At 39.7% G+C, this 22,836-nt stretch overlaps 2 protein-coding genes across 2 annotated transcripts; one reads left to right on the forward strand and one right to left on the reverse strand.

Moving 5' to 3' along the window:
• Nucleotides 1-11,916: 11,916 nt before the first annotated feature.
• On the reverse strand, nt 11,917-13,129 carry LOC137246828 (uncharacterized). Its single transcript, XM_067777832.1, has one exon. It carries the CDS (start codon nt 12,996-12,998, stop codon nt 12,189-12,191), a length of 810 nt encoding a protein of 269 aa, XP_067633933.1. The 5' UTR covers nt 12,999-13,129; the 3' UTR covers nt 11,917-12,188.
• A 4,735-nt stretch (nt 13,130-17,864) lies between these two features.
• LOC137246829 (zinc finger Ran-binding domain-containing protein 2) lies at nt 17,865-19,990 on the forward strand. Its single transcript, XM_067777833.1, has 3 exons — nt 17,865-18,208; nt 18,337-18,578; nt 18,665-19,990. The coding sequence occupies exons 1-3, from the start codon at nt 18,159-18,161 to the stop codon at nt 19,471-19,473; spliced, it is 1,101 nt and encodes a 366-aa protein (XP_067633934.1). The 5' UTR covers nt 17,865-18,158; the 3' UTR covers nt 19,474-19,990.
• The last annotated feature ends 2,846 nt before the right edge of the window (nt 19,991-22,836 follow it).

Here is a 22,836-nt window from a genome sequence, read left to right on the forward strand (position 1 = left end):
TTCGGCATGTAGTCAACCCATCGAGGTATCTTTATCTCTGAGATGTTGGGTAAATTTTTTGCGAACTGCGTCCATTTAATGAAGCGGAGGGGCTTCACTGGTTCGTCCCAGCCAGTTCCGTCTATCCATAGCTCTTGGAGTAAAATCTTGGCCTGAATCATAATCGGCGTAAGCCACCCTGCGGGGTCAAAAAGTTTTGCGACCGAGGAGAGAATTTGTCGTTTTGTATTAGCGGACGAGAGGGGTATTGAGTCCACTGTATACGAAAACGTGTCGGTCAGAGCGTTCCACTGTATGCCGAGAGTTTTGGTGTTGCTTGCTTTCTCGAATTCCAAAAGATTGGTATCTCTTGGTCCTTTTCTTTGATGTTTTTTGGTCCTCTTCTTTGATGTTTTTTATTATACTGGGGTGATTGGCCGTTATTTTCCGTAATGGAAATCCTGCTGACGCTAACACTTGGATGACTTGGGAGAGAGATGTTTCAGCAGAGAGAATTTCATGGCTGCCAGAGAGAATGTCATCTACATATGTTTCTTTCGTCAAAACAGGGACGGCTTTGGGGAAAGTTTCCTCTACATCTTTGGCCAGTTGGTGAAGAGTACGTATGGCGAGGTAGGGGGCACAGTTCACACCAAATGTGACTGTTTTCAGACGATAGTCTTTTATGGGGTCGCTCGGAGATGAGCGAAAGACGATCCTCTGATAGTCTCTGTCGTCTTCATGCATTTATGATTTGACGATACATTTTTTCTACGTCTCCGTTAAAAACAAATTGGTAGGTACGCCACTTGAGAATCAGAAGCATCAGATCGGGCTGGAGGGTAGGGCCGGTATAAAGAACGTCGTTGAGCGCATGTCCAGATGCCGACTTCTTTGAGGCGTTAAACACGACCCGCACCTTTGATGTCTTTTTCTCGGGTTTGACAACTGCGTGATGAGGAAGATAAAATGAGAGGCATTTTCCTCCGTCAAATTTTTCATAGGAGCCGGTTTCCTCCATATGATCGAGGGTGAGGTATTCTTCTAGAACACTATCATATTGAGTCTTTAAATCCCCTTTCTTCTGCAGACTTCTCTCCATTCCAAGAAACTGGCTTAGAGCTGAAGACCGAGAGTGGGATAATGAGATTGACTTTGGGAAGCTGGGTTTAAACGGCAGCCTTACGATATAACGACCGTTATCATCGCGTGAGGTTGTGGCTGCATAGAAATTTTCGCAAAACTCGTCTTCTGGGATTATTTGGGGTTTGGTGGGAACTTCCTCCAATTCCCAGAATTTACGCAATAAAGAGTTAAGATCTTCGTTGGACACTTCTGACACTTGCATGCAGAAAGCGTTTACCAACACAGGAGCTCTACCGCTCAGAATCCATCCAAAAATGGTTTTCTGCGCTAGAAGATGGGGGGAAAGTTTCTCAACGCCATTTTGGATGATTTGCGGTATTACATCACTGCCTAGGACGAGATCTATTTGCGAGGGGGAGTGACAGTTCGAGTCTGCGAGGTTGAGGTGTGCCCATTTTGCTTGAAGCTCGCTAGTGAGCTTAAGCGAGGGGAGCATTTTAGTTAGCCGGGGTAATACTATTGCCTCTGCACTTATTCTGGTTTTGAAATCGGGGGATACCAAAGTCAGAGAGCACAATTTGTTTGAGGTCTGAACTACCTTGCCGCCCATCCCTGATATTTCAAATCTAGAGGGTTTGAATGGGAGTTTGAGTCTATCTTGGGCTCTAGTAGAGATAAAGGTTCGTTCAGATCCCTGATCCACAAGAGCTCGTAGTTTAAAAATTTCTCCTTTATGCTCTACGGGAACGATAGCCGTGGGTAAAATTATTTCACAATCGTTTTCGGAATAAAACGATTGCACTTGGCTTTTCTGTGAGCATGAAGGGCTTTCATCCAGAGCATTGGCTTGATCGGGATTATTACCGGGTGAGACTGTGGAATTCGTGGTCGTGGCTTGTGAGGCTGTCCTTTGCAATCGTGAGGGTTGTCTTTTCGGCACTTGAGATGAGTCTTCGTGAAGAACTGAGTTGTGCCGATCTTGACATTGATTGCAAGTTTGAGTACTGGAACAGTCTTTCAATATGTGTGACTGAGAGAGACAATTGAAATACATATTGTTTTCTCTCACAAACCTTCTCCGATCAGAGGTCGACAGCTTCTTAAATTTGAAGCAACCTATAAGGGGGTGAGATGAGGTTTTACACATAGCGCACTTGTACATTGTCCGCTGTTCTGTCACATGGGACTGGGTGTGGGAGGCCGGTTTATTTGGAAACGCATGTGACTGTTGGGGTTTAAATGGCGGCCTAGTTTGAGGAGGAGTGAATTTACTTTTACTTGGGCGCCATTGATCAACTCTTTCTACCACTTCGTATCGCGTTGTGAGGAACTGGTCCATTTTGTTTTATTAGAAAAAAAAACTATAAAGAACACGTCTATAGTTGTTTTGGTTTAAAGAGTTTCTCACAGTAGACGGTATTGAGTTCCAGAGACGTATGGTGTTGACGAAGAACAGCCTAGCCGATGCCACATAATTAAAACTGGGTATATTCAGACTACATGACCTGGTGGACCTATTAAACGCAAGTTTGTCATACTAGTATGGGGGAGACTTCGTTAAGATTAGTCTGAATAAAAATATGCAACTCCTTGCCCTTTGATACTCAGTTATGTGGCAACCTAATAGACGAGATCTCCATGCAGATACATGGTTAAATTTGTGCAAGCCATACACATACCGAGTGACGTGGTTGAAAGCAACCTCCATTTTATGGGCAGAGCTCGAGTCTAATGCATTGTATACCAACTCTGAGTATGTTATGATTGGCATAATGAGCTGTATGGCTAGCTTTCTCCTAATTTGAAAGGGAGTGTAGGGCGCGGACTGCCTCAGATTACGCAAAGTGCCATAAACTTTACCCATCACGGCGTTAATATGGTCGCTGCCATTAAGACTGGAATTAATCACTATACCAAGATTCTTTACTTTATTGACGATCTTCACGTTAGAGTTGCGAATAATTATTGCAGGTATTTGAAGGCTCGATATGTTTTTCTTAGCAATAGGTAACATGTATGATTTTGAAACATTGAGTCATAGGCCATTGTCATTCGCCCAACATAATATGGATGACAAATCCCTATTTACTCGACAACATAAGTCACATATATCAGTAAACTCACTAGACAAATACAACTGAATATCGTCAGCGTACGCATGCACATTAACAAATTTACACACATTAAACACATCGTTTATAAAGAGATTAAATAGCAAAGGACCAAGTATAGACCCTTGAGGAACACCAGCTGTTAACTCCTTTGGCTGCGATACATCAGCACCGTTGCTCACGAATTGTGACCGGCCGAATAGGCAACTTTTTATCAAGTTGTGAGCGTTGTTACCGAATCTAAAGTATCGTTGCAACTTGTAACATAACAATGAGTGGTTAACAGAGTCGAATGCCTTGGAAAAGTCGAGTAAGCATAGAAGCGTTAGTTGGCCTTTGTCAAAGGGCACACGTATGTCATCCAAAATTTTTATTAGGGCAGTAGAGCAGCTATGTCCAGCTCTGAATCCGGACTGACACGGAGATAATAAGTTATGTTTAAGTATGTGTGTGCCAATTTGCTCCGCTAGTAAACCTTCGAATGCTTTAGACAAAATTGGTAAAATGCTTATAGGTGTAGTCTCCCAGAGAGTTTGCCTTCCTATTTTTAGGATGAGGTAGAACCTTGGCCACTTTCCATACATCCGGAAAGCATGAGGTTGTAATAGAGTGATTGATGATATGAGTTATTGTCCCTATTACGAACGGAAGAATAATTTTCAAAAATTTGATAGGGATTTCATCCACTCCCATAGCCTTGGTTTTAATTTTGAGGATGCACCTTATGACATCAACTTCTGTCACCGCAGAGAACTCAAGCCTCCCCCGAATTACATGCAGGTACACAATACAGGGAATTCGCAGGACTTAAACTACACATAGGACCACTAAGAAATGCATTATTAAGGACATCTGAATTCAAGGAGCATTCGGAAATGGCCTTACCACAAACACGCAAACTTTTTAAATTTCGCCACAAAACACTGGGTGGAAGATCTGAACCCAAACGTGACGAGTAGAACTTGCACTTTTCCATTTTAATAATCTTTGTGGCTGTATTTTGCGTATATTTATAAAAGTCCCAGTCTGATTCCCGCCTTTTCTTTTTCCAAATGGAATAGGCCTTATTCCTCGTTTTAATTGCATCTATCACTTTCCTGTTAAACCAGGGGCATGTTAAGGACTTAACCTCTCGAGTGCGCATGGGGACATGATTCTCAAGTGCATCAGTTATTTTGTTGTTAAGAAACCCCAGCTTCTCATTTACGGTTGGAAGACGCCAACATTCACACCAATCGACACTAGACAAATGGGAGAAAAGAGCGTTTTGGTCAAGTGAGCGGTAATCTCTATAACTATATGTAGTTCCTATGCTAGGTGGGTCAAATTTGAGGTCAAGTGAACAAAATATAAGATCATGGTCTGAAATAAACGATAACTGGTCAAATTTTAGGACAATTGTAGGGTCAGCGATAATAAAATAGTCCAACAGGCTAGGACTACAGTTATGAGCATATCTAGTAGGTACACTAGTGTTAACGACAGAGAGACCTGCTCCAGCTACGTTATCAAGGAGCCTAACACTGGAACACTCGCGAACAAGAAGGTTGACATTTAGATCTCCACATATAAGCAAATAATTATAGTCGACTACATATGAAGCCAAAGACGAAAATAGTACGTCAAGGCTTATCGACTTGTGGGGATTGTACACACATGAGACAAACATTTTAACAGAAATACTATACAATTCGACAAACAAATACTCTATCCCTGGACCCTCAGACATCTTTATACATTTCATTTTGATACTATTTTTGCAATATATCGCAACGCCTCCACCTTTTTTATCCTTTCTGTCATTTCGGATTAGGCTATAGCCATCGATGGTAGCGTGAATGTCATCCAACTCTGGCGTAAACCAAGTTTCTGAAACACAGATTACATCCACAGCAGAAGATTCAAACACATGCCTGGCGTAATCCATCTTTTCATTGCATAGACTTCTAGCATTGAAGTGAACAATGTTGAATCCCGTTTGTTGTTTACACAGCAAGTTTACCATCGCAAGGCTGTTATCGACAGCACCACTTACACCTCTGCTAGGAGACATAAACAAAAAACAGACAACCCAAAACAACTATAACACTGAATCTCAAAACATAGATATTGAGTATCCCACTTAAACTGACCATGCCAGCACTTGATATTAAATGTCGAAGCTTAAGAGGAGAATAGGAGAAAGGAAAGGAAGAGCATAAAAATAAACTTATAAAATAGAGTGAAGAATGCTCAAACATAATAATTTTAGTAAAAGCCATGCAGATCGTCAAGCGCAGATATCTTTACTGTCTGAGAGTCTCTGCTTTCTCGTATGTGAACATCCCCTCTAATAGTGAATGCTGATTTGATTTTACCAGCTCTTCGAAGTTGAACCGCTGCTTGCAGAATTTTCCTATTCTCCAGGGTTAAACTTTCAAATATTCTGAAGACACCCACGAGACCAACAACAGACGGTGATATCACAGACTTAGTGCGCTTACGATACTCACCAAAAGCACGCAGCACCCGATTTCGATCGTATGGGCTGTGGAATTTTATTATTATCACGCTATTTGATTTGTTTACTGCTCGCGCTGGCGAAAAATATCACGTATTTGTGGGGAGAGAAAATCAATGGAGACGCAAATTTGGTTGAAAATGCTCTTTAGATTTTCCCCCTCTACATACGGAACTCCAACAATAATCGCGTCAGCAGCAATATAATACGTTGGTTTCTCAGCTTTTATTTTGGTTACTTCGCTCTGTAGTTTATCCAACTTAATTTTAAGATCAGCGGCCTCTGCTTCCAATACATGCATACGCTGCTCAGTTTCGCTGGCTTTGCTAACTAAGGCAGCTACCTCTACATTGATTTCACTCACCAGCCTGTTCTCCAGCGCAGTTATTTTATCAGATAAGCCATCAAATATCGACTGCAGCTTATCAGACTGTTGTTGTAGTCTCTCCTCTAACTCACGAAGCGTCGTAACAACTGAAGATAAGATTGCACTCTCATCCAGTTTGGCAGTTTTTGCCTGAGGGGAACCTTTGCTCTGCCGACGTTTAAGAGAAGGTGGAAGGGGTGGTGTTATCACTTATATTATGTGTATGTATGTATGCAGGTTTGAACTGTATATTGTTGACAAACAAACGAGGTGAAGATTTGTTTATAATTTTCTCTAATTTCTTTTGATTTGAATTTTTTTTTTTCTTATTTTTATTTTATTTTAAAATCAATATTATGGTATCAAAAAGTTTCATAATTTTATTTTTATAAAAGCGGTATTCATGTATAAATTCTGGACCTTTTGAGGGGGGGGGGTGTCACCTATTCAAAAGCTCTAGCTCAGAATAATAAAGCATTACTCCTAATAACATCAAAAATTCAATATATTTTTAGCTTAGATAGGGCGCGTTTGAAAAAAGCAGTTCTTAGACGTTGCCTACCCGACAAAAAATATTACTTAAAACCTATATGACACACTACTTTATTTTCTCTTATATTTTTTTGTCGCCCTACTTCTACTACTATGGATCCCACCCGCGGTTTCGGAGCGCGCCGTGACCATTTTTCGGCTTTTTGGAAATATCTTTTGACAGAAATAAAATTTTTAATTTCCGCTTCCGGATTCGAGTTTTTCTTAATTTTTTTGACAAATGAAAATTGCATAATAATAATAATACTTTTCGCATGTTATTTGATTGTTTTTTATTGTTAAAAATGTAAATGAAACAATAAAATTTAAAACACAAACAAAAATATGTCAAACTCGCTAATTTTAGGGGAATAGTGGTCTCGCTTTCTCATGATAGAAATTGGTTTCGGTATTTTGAAGTTCCGATAAGGTTCGTCCGTTTTTCTAGCTTGGAATCAAGACAAAATAAAGTAGTGTAAAAATAGTGTCGTATAGGTATAATATTGTCGAAAATGATTTCATATTTGTGATGTACTCAATGTGACTTTTATGTAGAAATGTTGCTCGTCGGAATGTGTACATATGTGTAGACGCAATTATTGATTCGTTTATGTAGATACATAATGATTGAATTATTGATGTGAATTCACGTCACTGCTTAGCATCGGCCTGGAGATGGCAGCACTCCTTAGTTTTGCTAATATTCGTAACACTGCCCTCCACCTAAGTCTGATCGTCCCGATCAGACAAATCTCCCAATCTAAACGCCGCTAGCATCGCCATATGTACCACTCTTCTACTCCGTGGTTTCTCAATGCTTTGTATGCGGTAGATGATATCACTAATCTTCTTCACAACCTTGTACGGGCCTTCCCAACTGCACCGAAATTTGGATGGAACATCTTTCCGCCGGTGAGGGTTATATAACAGTACCAAATTTCCCTCCCGGAAACCTTCCGAATTATTTTCCTTGTCGTACCTGTGTTTCATCTTACTACTCATTATCCTCGATCGTTCCCTCGCACTCTGTTGCTCGACCAATGAAGAACTACTTCGCAGAGCTTGCGCTGGGCGGATTTGCTTTGCATAATCAGTATCGTTCCGACGCTTCACAACAGTAGTGTGCCTTGGCTTGAAACCACCCTTGCATTCTTTCTTCGTTTTAGTACGTCCGTTAGGGCTTTTCAATGCCAGTGTTTCTCTCACAGGTACCTCTGGGTTTGATTTGTTTGGCCCATTTGTTCCATCAACCTTTACCATTGAATTTCGTGGCCTTCGTCGAGTCTTCTCCACCAGTAACCGATTACTGCTGAACCCTTTTTCCAAAGTAAAGTTAAGTGGCACATCTTGGTTCTCATAACGCATCACCCTTCTCTGCATATCGATCTTGATGTCATGGTCAACCAAGAAATCCACTCCCAATATAACTTCATCAACAATCTCCGCCACAACAAATTTGTGTAGAACCATGACCTTCCCAATCAATACTTCACATATCACTTCTCCCTGAACTTGGTTATACTCGCCAGTGACCGTACGCAACTTTGCTCCAGGTAACGGTTTTACTCTCCTGTTGACCAAGTCAGATCGGATCAAGGAATGAGATGCGCCCGTATCTACAGTCAGTATTCGTTCGTTGCCATCCACAATCCCTCTGACGGTAAGACTGCTGGATTTTCTACCAATTTGCGACGCAGATATCACAGGGCATTCAATAGCTGGATCTAGCTCTCTACCTCTTACTCGCTCTTGCTCATCTCCTCCAGCTTTGCGTTTACGGCCACCCACATTGTTGGAACTATTAAGACCAAGATCGCAATGACGTGCTATGTGACCGGACTTCCCGCATTTGAAGCATTTGATAACTTTTTCACTTCGCTTTTGCGATCCTTTCAGTGCCTCCAATATTGCGTCTACCCACTCTGGCCTTTCTACTTCCACACGGCGTGCTTTGAAAACTGGCTTACACAGAAGCGACGCTGTTTCCTGAATCAGAGCTTGTGACACCGTTTCTGCGAATGTTGGCTTTGGGTTTGCGTATGTAGCTCGCTTTGTTTCGACGTCCCGTATGCCATTTATAAAGCTCTGAATCTTTACCCTTTCAGTGTATTCCACGGGTGCGTCCGCATTTGCGAGATGAGCTAACCTTTCAACATCCGAGGCAAACTCCTGCAAAGTCTCATTCGCTCTTTGGTGACGGTTTTGCAACTCAATTTGGAATATTTGTTTCCTATGCTCGCTTCCATAACGTCGTTCTACAGCAGCCATCAATGTTTCATAACTGTTCCGTTCATACTCTGGAATCGTCTGTAAGATTTCCGCGGCAGGACCTTTCAGTGCCACGAACAGAGCTGCAACTTTATCTTCAGCATTCCATTGGTTCACTGCTGCAGTCTTCTCAAACTGCAGCTTAAAGACCTGAAAAGGAACAGAACCGTCAAAGGATGGTGTCTTTACCTTTGGATTACTCGCTGAAGCAGCCGGCCGATTAAGTTGCAATTCCTGTATACGACCTCTCAACGCATCCACCTCTGCCTCGAATTTTTCTTCAAACTGCCTTATTTTTTCGTCCATGCGCGCTTCGAGTTTTGATGATATACGCGCCTCTTGTGCTTCTAGTTGTTCTGTTATGCGTGTCTCTTGTTCTTTCAGTTGGGTTGCCATATATGTCTTTTGTTCTTCCAGCTGTGATGACATATTTGTGGATATTTGTGATGACATTTCTGTTATACGTGCCTCTTGTGCTTTCATCTTGGATATTAAAAGTGTCTCCTGCGATTCTAGTTGTGAAGAAATTTGTGTCGACATTTCTGAAATACGTGTTTCTTGTGCTTCAATTTTCGATGTTACTGTCGACGTTTGTGCAGATATTGCAGCCAATATCACGTTCAAGTCTGTGCTGGTAACCGTTTGCGATGTTTCGTTTTTCTCTTCAATTTTTGTTGTCTCCTCGCCATCAAGATGAAAGACATGCTCTTCCACATCAATTCCTTCTGCTTCCATTGCCTCTCGTAGCCGTGCCTGAAGTTCAAGTTTAACGCCGCTTGTATTCAATCCACGGCTCTCCAACTCCTTCTTTAGTTGCTGGATCTTCAATTCACTGAACTTTGCCATGTCCTTGTTGTCCTCTGGAATTTATTCAACAATTCCTCTTCTGACACCAATTGTAACGATTTTACTTGCAAATCCTCTTATTTGCAATCCTCTGCTAAGTTCGAATCACTAAACTGGTAAATAAATAACTCCAATTTGTAATAATGCAAAATGTAATAAAGTACTTCACAATAACAAACTGTGCAACGAATAGCTTGCTTAATAACCACACTGATTGATAGCTCAATGAAACTCTACTATTCAAAATAACACTGCTATTGCTCGCTAGATATCGTCTTAATCAAACTGCTTGACAACTCAAATCAAACTGAATTCCTTCTTACTCGCTTGCTCCGCTTTTATAGTTTACGCTGCATACTTCTAGGCTCTTCGATTTCCAGAACTTACTAGTTGTTTCGGCTACAAAATCGCCAGCCACAACTACGTGCACAAATTATTGCTCTCTCTTGTGACAACTCAGTATATAGTTCTCATATAGTTTCTACTTGTTTACAATTGTCTACTTTTTAGCGCTTCTCAGATGTACATATGTGAGTTTGTAGTTTACAGTCTCCCGCACACACATAAGTGTATAAGTAAATTCATCTGTGTGTGACATCTCATCTCTCGCTGCCTTGTATGTAAATGTTGCTCGTCGGAATGTGTACATATGTGTAGACGCAATTATTGATTCGTTTATGTAGATACATAATGATTGAATTATTGATGTGAATTCACGTCACTGCTTAGCATCGGCCTGGAGATGGCAGCACTCCTTAGTTTTGCTAATATTCGTAACAATATTGTTACGAATGTTAGCAACACTAAGGGGTACTGCCATCTCTATGCCGATGCTAAGCAGTGACGTGAATGCACATCAATAATTTAATCATTTTGTCTACACGTATTAAGGCAATAATCTCGCATAGCACAGCATCAAAATGTGTGTTAGAGTGTAAGCAGTCTCTGGAGAGAATCAGGACAGGGACAAGCATACATCTATATAGGGTCCCAGGGCATATGGGAATAGATGGGAATGAAAAAGCGGACGAAATAGCTAAAAAGGACGCATCCCTTGAAGTAGGAAGTGCGGGTTGGAGGAGGAAACGATCGAGCACATTCTGTGCTCGTGCCCTGCACTTGCCAGGCTAAGACTCCAGCTATTAGGAGTGATACAGCTGTCAGATCTAGAAGCAGCAAGTGGCTTAATTCCTAGGAAGCTTCTAGTATTTGCCAAGAGGACGGAGTTATTTTATAACATAGGTCCTGGTTGTTGATAGGGTTTTTCAGTTTGGTCGTTAAAACAAACTTCTGGTAACACTACGGACTCAATCAGTCTATGTGAGGTCCTCATGGACCGGCCAGTTCAACCTACCTACCTGTCTACACCTATTTACGTACACGCAGCGGAGAAGAGATGCACAAACACATGCAGATATCTTATCTGAAATGCTCCTAAAGGTATGCAATTATAATTGTGGAAGTGTCGCTCACACATACAAGCGCATGGGGTATGAGAGAAGCTATAAAAATTATACATCTGTAGTTGTAGCAAAGAGGATAAATACAATAAGAGGCGTCACTCGTTATTTTTTTGGCATTTACTCGATGCAAGGCGAATCCATAATGAATTCGCCTTGACTCGATGTATACTGAGAGGTAGTCGCTACTTTTTTTTTGGGCGAGATGTTTATAAATGTCTTCTATACATTTTCGTGGGGTGTTTGTGTTTATTTTTCGACTGTAATTAATTAATTTATTTAATTCTCTTTCCAAAAATCACAGTTGCACAAGGGGCCTACACGGCATGGATAAATGCGAGACAATTAAAAATGGCCCTCTCAGAAAACATTCGGCATCAATTTTTTCAATTTCCAGCGAGATACTCGCCACAAAATAACGAGTGACGGCTCTTATTGTATTCATCCTCTTAGCTACAGGTATGCCATCTCTTCCTAATTACTTTCAAAATCGCCATCAGTAGCTTCGACGCAATTTTGAATTTTAAAATTAAGACCGTGTTCAACCTTGATTAATAAGTCATGATTATGTTCGCACTGCACAGCAATAATTTGATGACATCATTATAAATACAGACATGAACATTAACAGAAAAATTAGAAAAGTACATCGTGTTACTGTGTGGCCCCGTAGTTCAGTTAACTAGGGTTTAACCTTGCCACTTTGGCCCCTTCGACTGAAATTATTAGTAAAACTTCAATGTCGTATCTACAAAATAGTCTAAGAAGTTCAGTGACTTAATTTGTCATTTATTTTAGTTTAATTTAGGACTTTAAATTTAAACCTAAATTTCCATTTTTGTATTTAAGTTGTCCTTGAAAATAATATTTACAATAAATAATAGTAATACATTAAGCGATTACATATGACTATATGACTTTTCTAGGACAACATATTACAACAAATACAGTTAAAGTTACCACATCCATAAAGTGTTTAGTTGATCATACATTAAAATTTAATAGTTTCCACTGTTAGTTTTTATTCAATTTCTGTACGACTAGGCCTCGTCATTTGCTTCGTCGCTACTTTCTGCTGTGATATTTTCTGGTACCAATACTTCATATTCAGTTGTGTTCACCTCAGTTCCATTGTATGGCATATACATTACTCTATGCGAAGGATGTACTTTGCCTAATAAAAGTTTGCCTTTATATGTTGCACGTGCAACATATAAGTTTTCACCTAACTCCGAATAACCACCAATCACAGCTCCTTCCGGTACATGTCCATTTGAATCGGCCACCCATTTATGCTTGAAATTATTTAGTAATTCGACGTTTTGACTAAATGAATAACCATTACAGCTATGTGAAGCGTATGCGACACCTTTAGCCGGTGCATAGCCGGCAGGTAATAGATCATCTTGAAAATAGACACGTGCTACATATGTTGGATTGCCATCTGGATCTGTCCCAGTTTGTATAGCTTCATCTGGTTCAGGTGGTGCCATTGGTACATTTCTAGATCCATTTAATTCTAACTCGAAAAGTGGTGTCCATATCGGCATATTGGCATACATATCAGTCGCATCGGAATCATTTAATTTCTTATCCAACTCTGACCGTTCACCATAATTTAGAAAAACTGGGTGCACTCGGTTGCGTGTGCATGGTCGCCTACATTCTGGACAAGACTTTGAATGATTTAATGCCGCGAACAAGCAACGATTGTGAAATAAATGACCACAAGTTGTTGAATATATTCGATCGGTTTTCTCATAGAATTCAAAACAAATAGCACACATTACATTTAAAGTTCTGGGCTTTTTCGATTCTGGATCCCCTGTGCCACTTTCCATATCGTCCATGCTAAATCGCTTTAATAGTTAGATGAAGAACTTTTATTATATGACTCAAATAATGATGGAATCAACGGAAAACACACAAGGCAAAAATTCTAATAGTGAATAATCAAAGATGACGTGATAATAGGGTTGTTGCTAAAAATACACCAACAAACGTGCAGATTTTTAAGGTCAGCTAACATAAAGTGTGGTCGCTTCGTTTTGACGCTTCAACTACGGCATACCTTAATAATGAAATCCCCGCGCTCTGCGCTTAGAATTTTAAACGCAAAGGTACATTCCCTAACCATCGGGGAGTGGTCAGAAACTACCCGAAATCTAACCCGTACTCGGCTCTCTGACCATTAAGTTGAACTAAAGTAAACAGGCTCAGGTCCGTCAGCAGGCAAATTTTTGACAACTGTTAAACGACCAGCTATTATAATTCTGATAGTATCTTCAAAACAAGCAGTAGCAAAGCTAACCCCCCTGCTGTCACATTTATTTGTTTCTTAAATACAAAAAAATAATTATTGATTATCCTTTATGAAATGAAGTTAAATGCATTATACAGTTTTGAAAATATGTTGCCTATTTTGAGAAGAAAATATTCAAAATTTTTATAAATTTTATTGCTAGTTCAAAATTGTGATAGTATCCGCGTGGTGAAATTCGTAATGTAGGGGTCGAATCGTAACATTCAATCTCGGATCGGCAACGATATGAGAAAACATGATGGGAGCTGAATTATCATTTTGTGATTTATTTCAGAACAAATTCGGACCTTATTCTGTACCGTCAACTTATAATTTCTGCATTGAATTTGCTTTTATTATTATTATTTTTAACTTATTTTGTTACTGTGAGCCTTACTTACTGTAGTAATTTCTTGTCAATAAATGAAATTGTGTAAATGTCACTATATACTTTAGTTTTCAGCCAGAATTGTCATGCTATCACCCGAAAGCGTTCTTGTATATATTAAATATTACTTAGCCAACCTAATATAAACGCACGCAAGTCATTTTCTTTCAAAAATTTCTCATGCACATACAACATGTATGAGAGCAACCGAAATTGAATTTGCTGCGTGAAAACCTAACTCGATTTCCAATTTTTGTTCTGCGTGACATTTAGATTTGACGTTTACATATGTGTTATACATTATCGCAACGCATACTTATTTCGGTTATGGCAAAAAACGCTTGTTGTTTGTGTGCGCTAAAAAAACGCAGTGCGGTTTTATTAGGTTGGCATGTTAGCCGTTTTTTTACGCACGTATACGTATACGTTTGCGCTTAAGAAAAACGCTTATCCTCGCTTAAATAATGCTTGGGAGACCCATCTAGCGGCAACTAGCTACCTAACATGTTGTACCGAAAAGCGCAGACACAAACCTCTGGAAGCCATAGTGTATAACATATAGCTTAATAGGTTGCGGTGAATAGTGGACACACACCATTTGTAGAGGTAGTGTAGAGGTGAAACATATACACATATTTCAGGGGAAAATTTTAGAAAAGCACCCCCCGAGTTCGGGGTAAAACTTGGTATCAAATGAAAGAGGGAGTTGTCCCGATCACTATATATATATTTTAAAGTGCGCAAACTTATAATTTAAAAGTTATTTGTTGTTAAAGTTTGGAAATTTAGCAAATTTCTATAGCACTTTAAATTACAATTTACATATCTTTCAAAACCTTAATCCACATACATATCTATATAAATTGGCAACGATAAACCTAAATTGCATTTTTGTATATTTCACATTTCATTTTTGCATTGTTTTTACTTATTATAAATGTTTTTATTAAATCAATCGCGCTTTTGTAGCAACATGCATATTTATCTAATATATAAAATTCTTCTGTCACGGTTTTAGAGGCTGAACTCCTCCGAAACGGCTGAACCGATTCTCATGAAATTTTGTGAGCATATTGGGTAGGTCTGAGAATCGGCCAACGTCTACCTTTTTTTCGCTACATGTCTAGGGTCTTGAGACCAAAACGTGGACCCGGGTACCCCTGGAATGTGTTTATACAATATGGATACCAAATGAAAGCTGTCGATGAGAGCTATAGTACAGGATAATTTGCATACCCCTGGGTGACTAGGGTCTCGAGATATAGGCCAAAACGTGGACCCGGATACACCTAGAATGTGTTTATACAATATGGATGTCAAATGAAAGCTGTTGATGAGTGCTATAGTACAGGATAATTTTCATACAACTGGGAGGCTAGGGTCTCGAGATATAGTCCAAAACGTGGACCCGGGTATCCCTAGAATGTGTTTTACAATATGGATATCAAATGAAAGCTGTTGATGAGTGCTATAGTACAGGATAATTTTCATACAACTGGGAGGCTAGGGTCTCGAGATAAAGCCCAAAACGTGGACATGGGTACCCCTAGAACGTGTTTATACAATATGGATATCAAATGAAAGCTGTTGATGAGTGCTTTAGTACATAGTAAGTTTTGTACCACTGGGTGACTACGGTCTCGAGATATAGGCCAAAACATGGACCCGGATACACCTAGAATGTGTGTATTATGGATATCAAATGAAAGCTGTTGCTGAGAGCTCTAAAGTTCATTGTGATATTCGATTTAGTCGCATCAACCTTGCAAAACTGATAAATATGCATGCGAAGCCGAAATAAAGACAAGAATTACCCTACAAGACGGAGGTAACCAGTTCACTCACACATTCAAAGCTTTTTTCGCTCTCCACTAACACACCGACGTTTCATGCTGTCATCGAAATGACAGTGTCATCTTTAATAACGGTACAATAATTATTCCGGAAAATATTAAAACGCAAAAAAATATAATTAAGTTGTTAATAAAAAGGAAAAATTCATGTGCTTTTAGTTGTGATATGTGCTAGTTGTTTAGGAACTTCTAAATGTTGTAAGTATATTGCCTTATACCTTATACGTTAACCTGGCTATATAACTAGAGGCAACCAAGTCCTCTTGCCACCAATTGCAATTGGAAGATTCGATTTCCAAAACCAAAAAAGGTAACGGTTTACAAGACAGAGCACAACCTAATTTTTATCAAAGGTGGTAACAAAATACGCATTTCGAGCTCCGTTTTTAGAATCTGAAAACGGGAATTAAAAATTGTATTGCATTGTATATTGTATATAGGCCAGTTACCCGTGTTGTTGTTGTTGCATATGTTTTGGTTAGCGATAACGAAAACATACCTAATGAAGTAACTTAAAAATGTAAATAACATCGAGCGAGAAGGAATGTCGAAAACACAATAGGTAAGAGCGAGAAAGCGAGTCACACGTACATTATTTTGAGAGAGCGCATGCGTTACCTTTTTCCCGACAGCAATGTAAAAGTCATTAAGACGATAATTGGTGACCAAGTTATTGGTAACGATTAAGTAATCGATTAGGTAACGGGTACCTGTCTTGTAGGGTAATAATACCCACATACCTATTTACATACGTCCTATTCGATTTGCCTGAAATTCGTATGTAAATTTGCCTATATTAGTATTTACGATGCCTTTTTCCGGGAAGTATACCAGAGACGGACTGGGACTGGGATTAGGACTTGGACTGGGACTGAGACTGAGACTCGGAGTGAAAATGGGACTGAGAATCGAAATGGGACTGGAACAAAATACATACCACCCTCTGGGACTGGCAATAAGAGAAGAGAAAAAAGAGAAAAACTTGAGAGAAGAGAAAAGAGAGAAGGAGACTGAGAAAGAGATAGAATGAGACGAAGATGACGGAGGGAGGAGCGAAAAAGACGGAGGGAGGAGTGAACAAAAAGATTAGGGAAAAGTGTAGAGGGGTAGGGCAGAGTTAGACGGAAAAAGCTTAATAAATGGACGCAGGTAGGCCAAATTTAGGGCAGAACAACGTCTGCCGGGTCTGCTAGTATACATATATATTTTATTGATGACATTACAAAGCTGTGCTGCCACATAAACAAAAAAAAAAAAAAACAAATATAAATATTACCTTACCACCTTTCAGTTAATAAAGAAAAAGGAAAATATATATTTTTACTACTCATTTTGAGAAGTTGAAACACCTTTCCGCGTATGCGGCCTTCGGCCGCGCTTATAAAAAATAACCCTGGGCTACGCCATGCCAAGTCCGGATGTGTGGTATAACCGTGATGTCCTTCTGCGTAGTACAACCTTCTGCGCAGAAGGGTGTACTGCGCAGAAGGACATCACCGTGGCGGTAGCCACGGTTATACCACACACCCGGACTTGTAATGGGTAGCCCAGGGTTATTTTTTATAAGCGCGGCCGAAGGCCGCCTATGCAGAAAGGTGTTCTACGCAGAATTATGGCGCAGCCGGTGTTGGATCGGCTAACATAACAATAAATATAAGAGTTATAAGGTAATATCAGCTCGTTCGCGAATGCAAAAAAGAGCTTTTTCAAATTTTTGGTAAATAAAGACTAGAAAAGTTAAAGATATATATACATCAGATGAAAGGTATTTTTATAAGTTATTTTTTGATGCTGCACTTGTTCCGTTTTTTAGATGTGGCAGCACAGATTTGTAATGTCATAAAATATATATACGTATACACATATAAAAGTTGTATAGAAATTTGGAAACTTTAACAACAAATAACTTTTAAATTATAAGTTTGCGCACTTTAAAATATATATATTTGTGATCGGGAGAACTCCCTCTGTCATTTGATACCAAGTTAAACCCCGAACTCGGGGGGTGCTAAACTAAATCGCTGCCTATTTTAGTTGCATCTGAGTATAATGCGTATTGAAATCTAATTTTATGCACGGCATTTTCTGAAGAGTAGATAAGTTTGACGCTTAGTAGTCCATATAAAGTTTAAACGTAAACGTATATAGATGTAAAAAATGAACGCAGCTATTAATAAAAAAAAACAAAAAGATAAATTTTGATGGCATCGGCAACACTAGACGAAACTGCTGAGAAGAAGAAGAAATGCGAAAGGAAACACGCGAAAGTTTTAGGAAGAAAAAAATCGATTGAAACATATTTAGTAATTTTTCTTAACAAAATTATCATATTTCCAAAACATATATTGGAGAAGACGCCACAAACCATATTTAAAGTTATTGATTTGATGCGCAATCCGTTACTGAATTAAGCAAACGGCGAAATTTCGGCCCAAAGAGCGTGAAAGAAAAAATTCTACATATAAAAATGTCAAGCGGTGTTGCTGCCGGGACAGGAGTTGGCGTTGGTGATAGCGAGTGAGTTGCAGCTGACTGCCGACTGTCTCTGGAGGGTGGTCGAGTGTTGTTCGCAGCAAAAAGCCAAATAATAATTTTAAAAGTTTTACTAAAATCACTTCCGACGATTTTTGAAATTTGCTTTACAGAAGCCGTCATGCGAGTTCTTCGCAACACAGCAGCCCCGAACGCTCATCTGGCGGTGGAGTGGCTGCGGCAAATAAGAAAAAACTTGGTACGGAAATAGGTAAGGCTGCTGCGGAAAAATCTCGGGGTCTTTTCTCTGCTGAGGATTGGCAATGTAGCAAATGCGCCAACGTTAATTGGGCACGCCGACAAACTTGCAACATGTGTAGTGCACCGAAGTTTACGGAAGTCGAAGAGCGCACTGGTAAGTGTTATTGATTGTTACCCATCAAAAAATTGTCTGAAGATATGTACGTGCATAAAGGGTTTTCCAATATTTTATTTACGCAGGCTATGGTGGTGGGTACAATGACCGCGGTGTAGTTGAATACAAAGAACGTTGTTCCGATTCGGATAGCGATTACGATGAATTTGGTCGTTTAAAAAAGAAGAAGATGAAGGACAGCGAAAGGTCCAACGACGGCGAAAAGGAATATGATGATACTGATGAAGACGCATTGGAAGATGAGGATGACGAAGAAGACGATGGTGGGGATCTATCTAAGTACGATTTGTGGGGCGACGATGAAATCACACCTGTAACTTTGGTTACACCGGGAGGCGGTGATCAAAAACCAAAGTCGAGCGCAAAATCTGACGCACGAATGTCTCGTTCTCGCAGTCGCTCACGTGCACGATCGCATTCAAAATCTCGGTCTCGTAGCCATACGGGATCACGTACAAGATCTTCATCTTCCAGCTCAAGTTCTTCTTCATCATCTTATACTTCAAGCTCCCGTTCACGTTCCAGCTCAATTGCTTCGCGTTCGGGAAGCCGATCGCTTAAATCTCGTCTACGTAGCACATCTAGAGATCAGAAAAAATCTCATTCAAACAGTCTTAAATCAGTGCCGCCTACACGTAAGCGCTCACGAGAACGCTCCAAGACACACTCTCAAACATCGCGTGCTTCGTCACACAAGTCCGGAGGAAATGCTGAACGAAAAAGGTCACAGACACGATCTCGTACAAGATCATCATCGCGCTCATTACCGACATCGGCCAAACGCAATCGTCGCTCCCAGTCATCTACCCGTTCAAGGCAAGGACGTAGTCGCAACCGTACACGATCGCGCAGTACATCACGCCAACGCCATTGAAATACTTTTCTTAAAATGAGTTTTGAGTTACGTATTTTTACGAATGCAGTGGCATTCCTACTTAATTAGCGTTTCTATCACAACTTCTATACTATGAATATGGGAATGTTTCGAAAAGCTGCGGTGTATTGTAAAACAAAAATTGCCGTTTCTAAACAAAATATTGAAACATTTTTCTAGCAACTATGAGAACTAACTACATACAACATTTGCACACATACTACATAATTTTACTTGTGTATTTAAAACTGTTGTTATATTATTTCATATATGGAACCATTATCGCATCAATACGCATGTTTAATTTAAGAATAATTATGGAATATGCATTATAATTTATGATATTTGCTTACTAAGTGTTTTTTAAATTTGCAGAAACTTATTTTTTGAGTTTGGTTTTTGTGCATATATGTTTCGCAATGAGTAGTTTGAATATAATGTTCATAAATATGTAATAATTATATATAAAACATGTACGCAAAAAAAAAACAAAAACAATTTCAAATCTTCAACAAAAAAGTAAAAACCTTGTTTAATTGGCGTCCAATGATAAAATCGAAAGCAGCTGAAAGTATCAAAACCTTTACAATGGCAGCGAATTGCAAACCGCCTTTCGAAAATTATATAGTACCGTCACTAGGGCTGTCCTTGCCTACGAATTATAATCCATCATCCCTGATGTAGATATGTATAAGGTATGTATAAACAAATCAGCAAACACAGCTGATGTAGAAACCAATCAGACCTGTATAAATAAAACCAGCATACAGCGCTGATGTAGAAATTCGTCAAACCTGTATAAATAAAATCCGAGCTGATGTAAAGACCTTCCACATTTCAAATTTATCATTTATTTTCATACAAAATTTTATCATTCTTGCCAAAAAATGCTACTTTGGACTAGGTAGGCAATTGAAAAGTAAAGTCCTCTCTCGGCGAACGAAAATCATACTATAGAAGTCACTTATCGTACCCGTCCTGCTATATGGGGCAGAAGCATGGACCATGACAACAGCAGATGAAGCGGCTTTGGGAGTGTTCGAGAGAAAAGTTCTTCGAAAGATTTATGGATCTCTACGCGTCGGCGATGGCGAGTACCCAAGAAGATTTAATGATGAGCTGTACGAGCTATACGCAGACATCAACATAGTCCAGCGAATTAAAACGCAGCGGCTGCGCTGGCTAGGCCATGTTATGCGAATGAAAGATGATGCTCCGGCCAAGAAAGTGTTTCTATCGGAACCCGCCTATGGAAGCAGAGGTAGAGGGCGCCCCCACTCCGTTGGAAGGACCAGGTGGAAAACGATTTAAACTCCCTTGGTGTGACCAATTGGCGCCGGTTGGCGGAGCGAAGGAGCGACTGGCGCGCCTTGTTGGACGGACATAACCGTTTAGACGGTTAAGCGCCAATTAAGTAAGTAAGTAATATATTATTAAAATAGTAGACGTACAGACGTGGCATAGTTGATGAGCTTGAAGCTACAAAGCAAAACACTATGTTTTCACTCTTAACTCATCTTTGGACTAATAAATGTATATTTATATGTTTACATATATGTATGTATATCCTTACACATTTTATTTATAATATAATTTATAAATTTTTTGGTTTTTGTATTTTTGTTTATATTTGTATGTATGTATACCTGTATGGTTTATAAATTATATTATAAATAAAATGTGTAAGGACATACATACATATATGTAAACATATAAATAAGCTGTGTTTATATATAAAGTTATGTATGTGTATATGCTTATACATTTTATTTATTCTGTAATTTAAACATTTTTGGTTTTTGTATTTATGTTAATGTTTATTAGCCCTAAGGAAGACTTCAGAGTGAAGTCGAAATTATGTAAAAGCAAACATTGTGTTTTACTCTATGGCCGCAAGCTCATCAAATATACCACAACAAATAAATAAGGCTATTAGCAACAATTTAAGATTAATACAAATGATATAAAGCTCGTTAAACTGTATGACAAATGATGTGAAAGTATGAATGTGAGAGAGGGGATGTGGGAGTAGATGGGCGAATATGAGGAGTTCAAGTGGAGGTAGGTATTTAACTGGGAGTTGTTACGGTCTGCTGTGATGGTCTACGGTTACGGTCCACTTGGGAGCGTTTTCGTGCGAACACACCTAGTGACTGGGGATGGGGCGAAAGTTGCGATACAAAAGTATCGAAAAACAAGAACGAAAGACCAGCGATCACTAGCAAAAAAAAAAAATACCACGAGTTTCCGGCGTGAAAAGTAAAAAGAAGGCGAAACATTTTTAAAGAACGAGAAAAGAAAAGTTAGCCATGCGTTTCCGGGCTTAAAAAAACGAAGAAGACAAAAAAAGAAAAATAAATGTAAGGCGCGATAACCTCCGAAGAGATCTAAGGCCGAGCTTCTCTTCCAATTTGCGTCGTGCTCCTCTTGATTTTTCCCTACAAATTGGCCGGACGGGACCTACATGTTTTATGCCGACTCCGAACGGCATCTGCAAGGCAGATGAGTTTTCACTGAGAGCTTTTCATGGCAGAAATACAATCGGAGCGCTTGCCAGACACTGCCGAGGGGCGCCCCGCTTAGAAAAATTTTCTTCTAATTGAAAAATCTTATTTCTAAAATTTTGATGTTGCTTTGCCCGGGAGTTGAACCCAGGGCATACGGTGTGATAGGCGGAGCACGCTACCATCACACCACGGTGGCCGCCACGGACGAAGAAGACAAGGAAACATTAAATTGCAAAGAGAAAAGCTGCATTCACCGAAAAAAAGGAAGAGAAGCGACATATAAAGCCGGCAGCAGTGAAAACCACCAATGCGGAATTGAAAGGTGCTCCTATTAATTGCACACTTCTTGCTGTTTAACTGAGCCCCACGTACTTATCAACCAACTGCCCGGTCATCACACTGGCAAAATAATTTTCGTGAATAGTTTTACGCCTTCTAATTGTGGCGAAGCTTTTAACTAGTATTGAACAGGTTGGAATCTTCGTTTTTGCAATTTCCTGCGGACCCAAAAAGAATTTTTAAGAAACATTTAACGAATCTTGCTGATACGACATCATCGACAAGTCCGAATTCACATACCAATTTCATAGTAGTACAGGCACAAGCGAATTGCTAGAAGACCCTTAAACCAACACCTCCGCCTCCAGGGCCAGCAGTACGCTGCAGCGTAATACAACGAACGCCAAAATTAGCCCCAAGTCATACAGGTCGTAAAAGTCAACACGAAGTTTTATTGCCACCAGGTTCACTCGATCACCTCGGACCAGAGCGCAACAACCACCAACAGTACCAACACAGCGCGCCCAAGACCGCGCACCACAACCAACAACAGCGTCAACTTCACCAGCAAAATCAA

This window comes from Eurosta solidaginis, chromosome 3 (genome assembly GCF_040869045.1).
Source record: "Eurosta solidaginis isolate ZX-2024a chromosome 3, ASM4086904v1, whole genome shotgun sequence".
Taxonomy (NCBI): Eukaryota; Metazoa; Arthropoda; class Insecta; order Diptera; family Tephritidae; genus Eurosta; species Eurosta solidaginis.

Excerpts from the sequence above, each read along its gene's own strand:
- LOC137246828 (XM_067777832.1), bottom strand. The coding sequence starts at position 12,998 with ATGGACGATATGGAAAGTGGCACAGGGGATCCAGAATCGAAAAAGCCC.
- LOC137246829 (XM_067777833.1), top strand. The coding sequence starts at position 18,159 with ATGTCAAGCGGTGTTGCTGCCGGGACAGGAGTTGGCGTTGGTGATAGC. Across the intron at positions 18,209-18,336 it reads GTTGGCGTTGGTGATAGCGA|AAGCCGTCATGCGAGTTCTT; the intron begins GTGAGTTGCAGC and ends TTTGCTTTACAG. Across the intron at positions 18,579-18,664 it reads GGAAGTCGAAGAGCGCACTG|GCTATGGTGGTGGGTACAAT; the intron begins GTAAGTGTTATT and ends TTATTTACGCAG.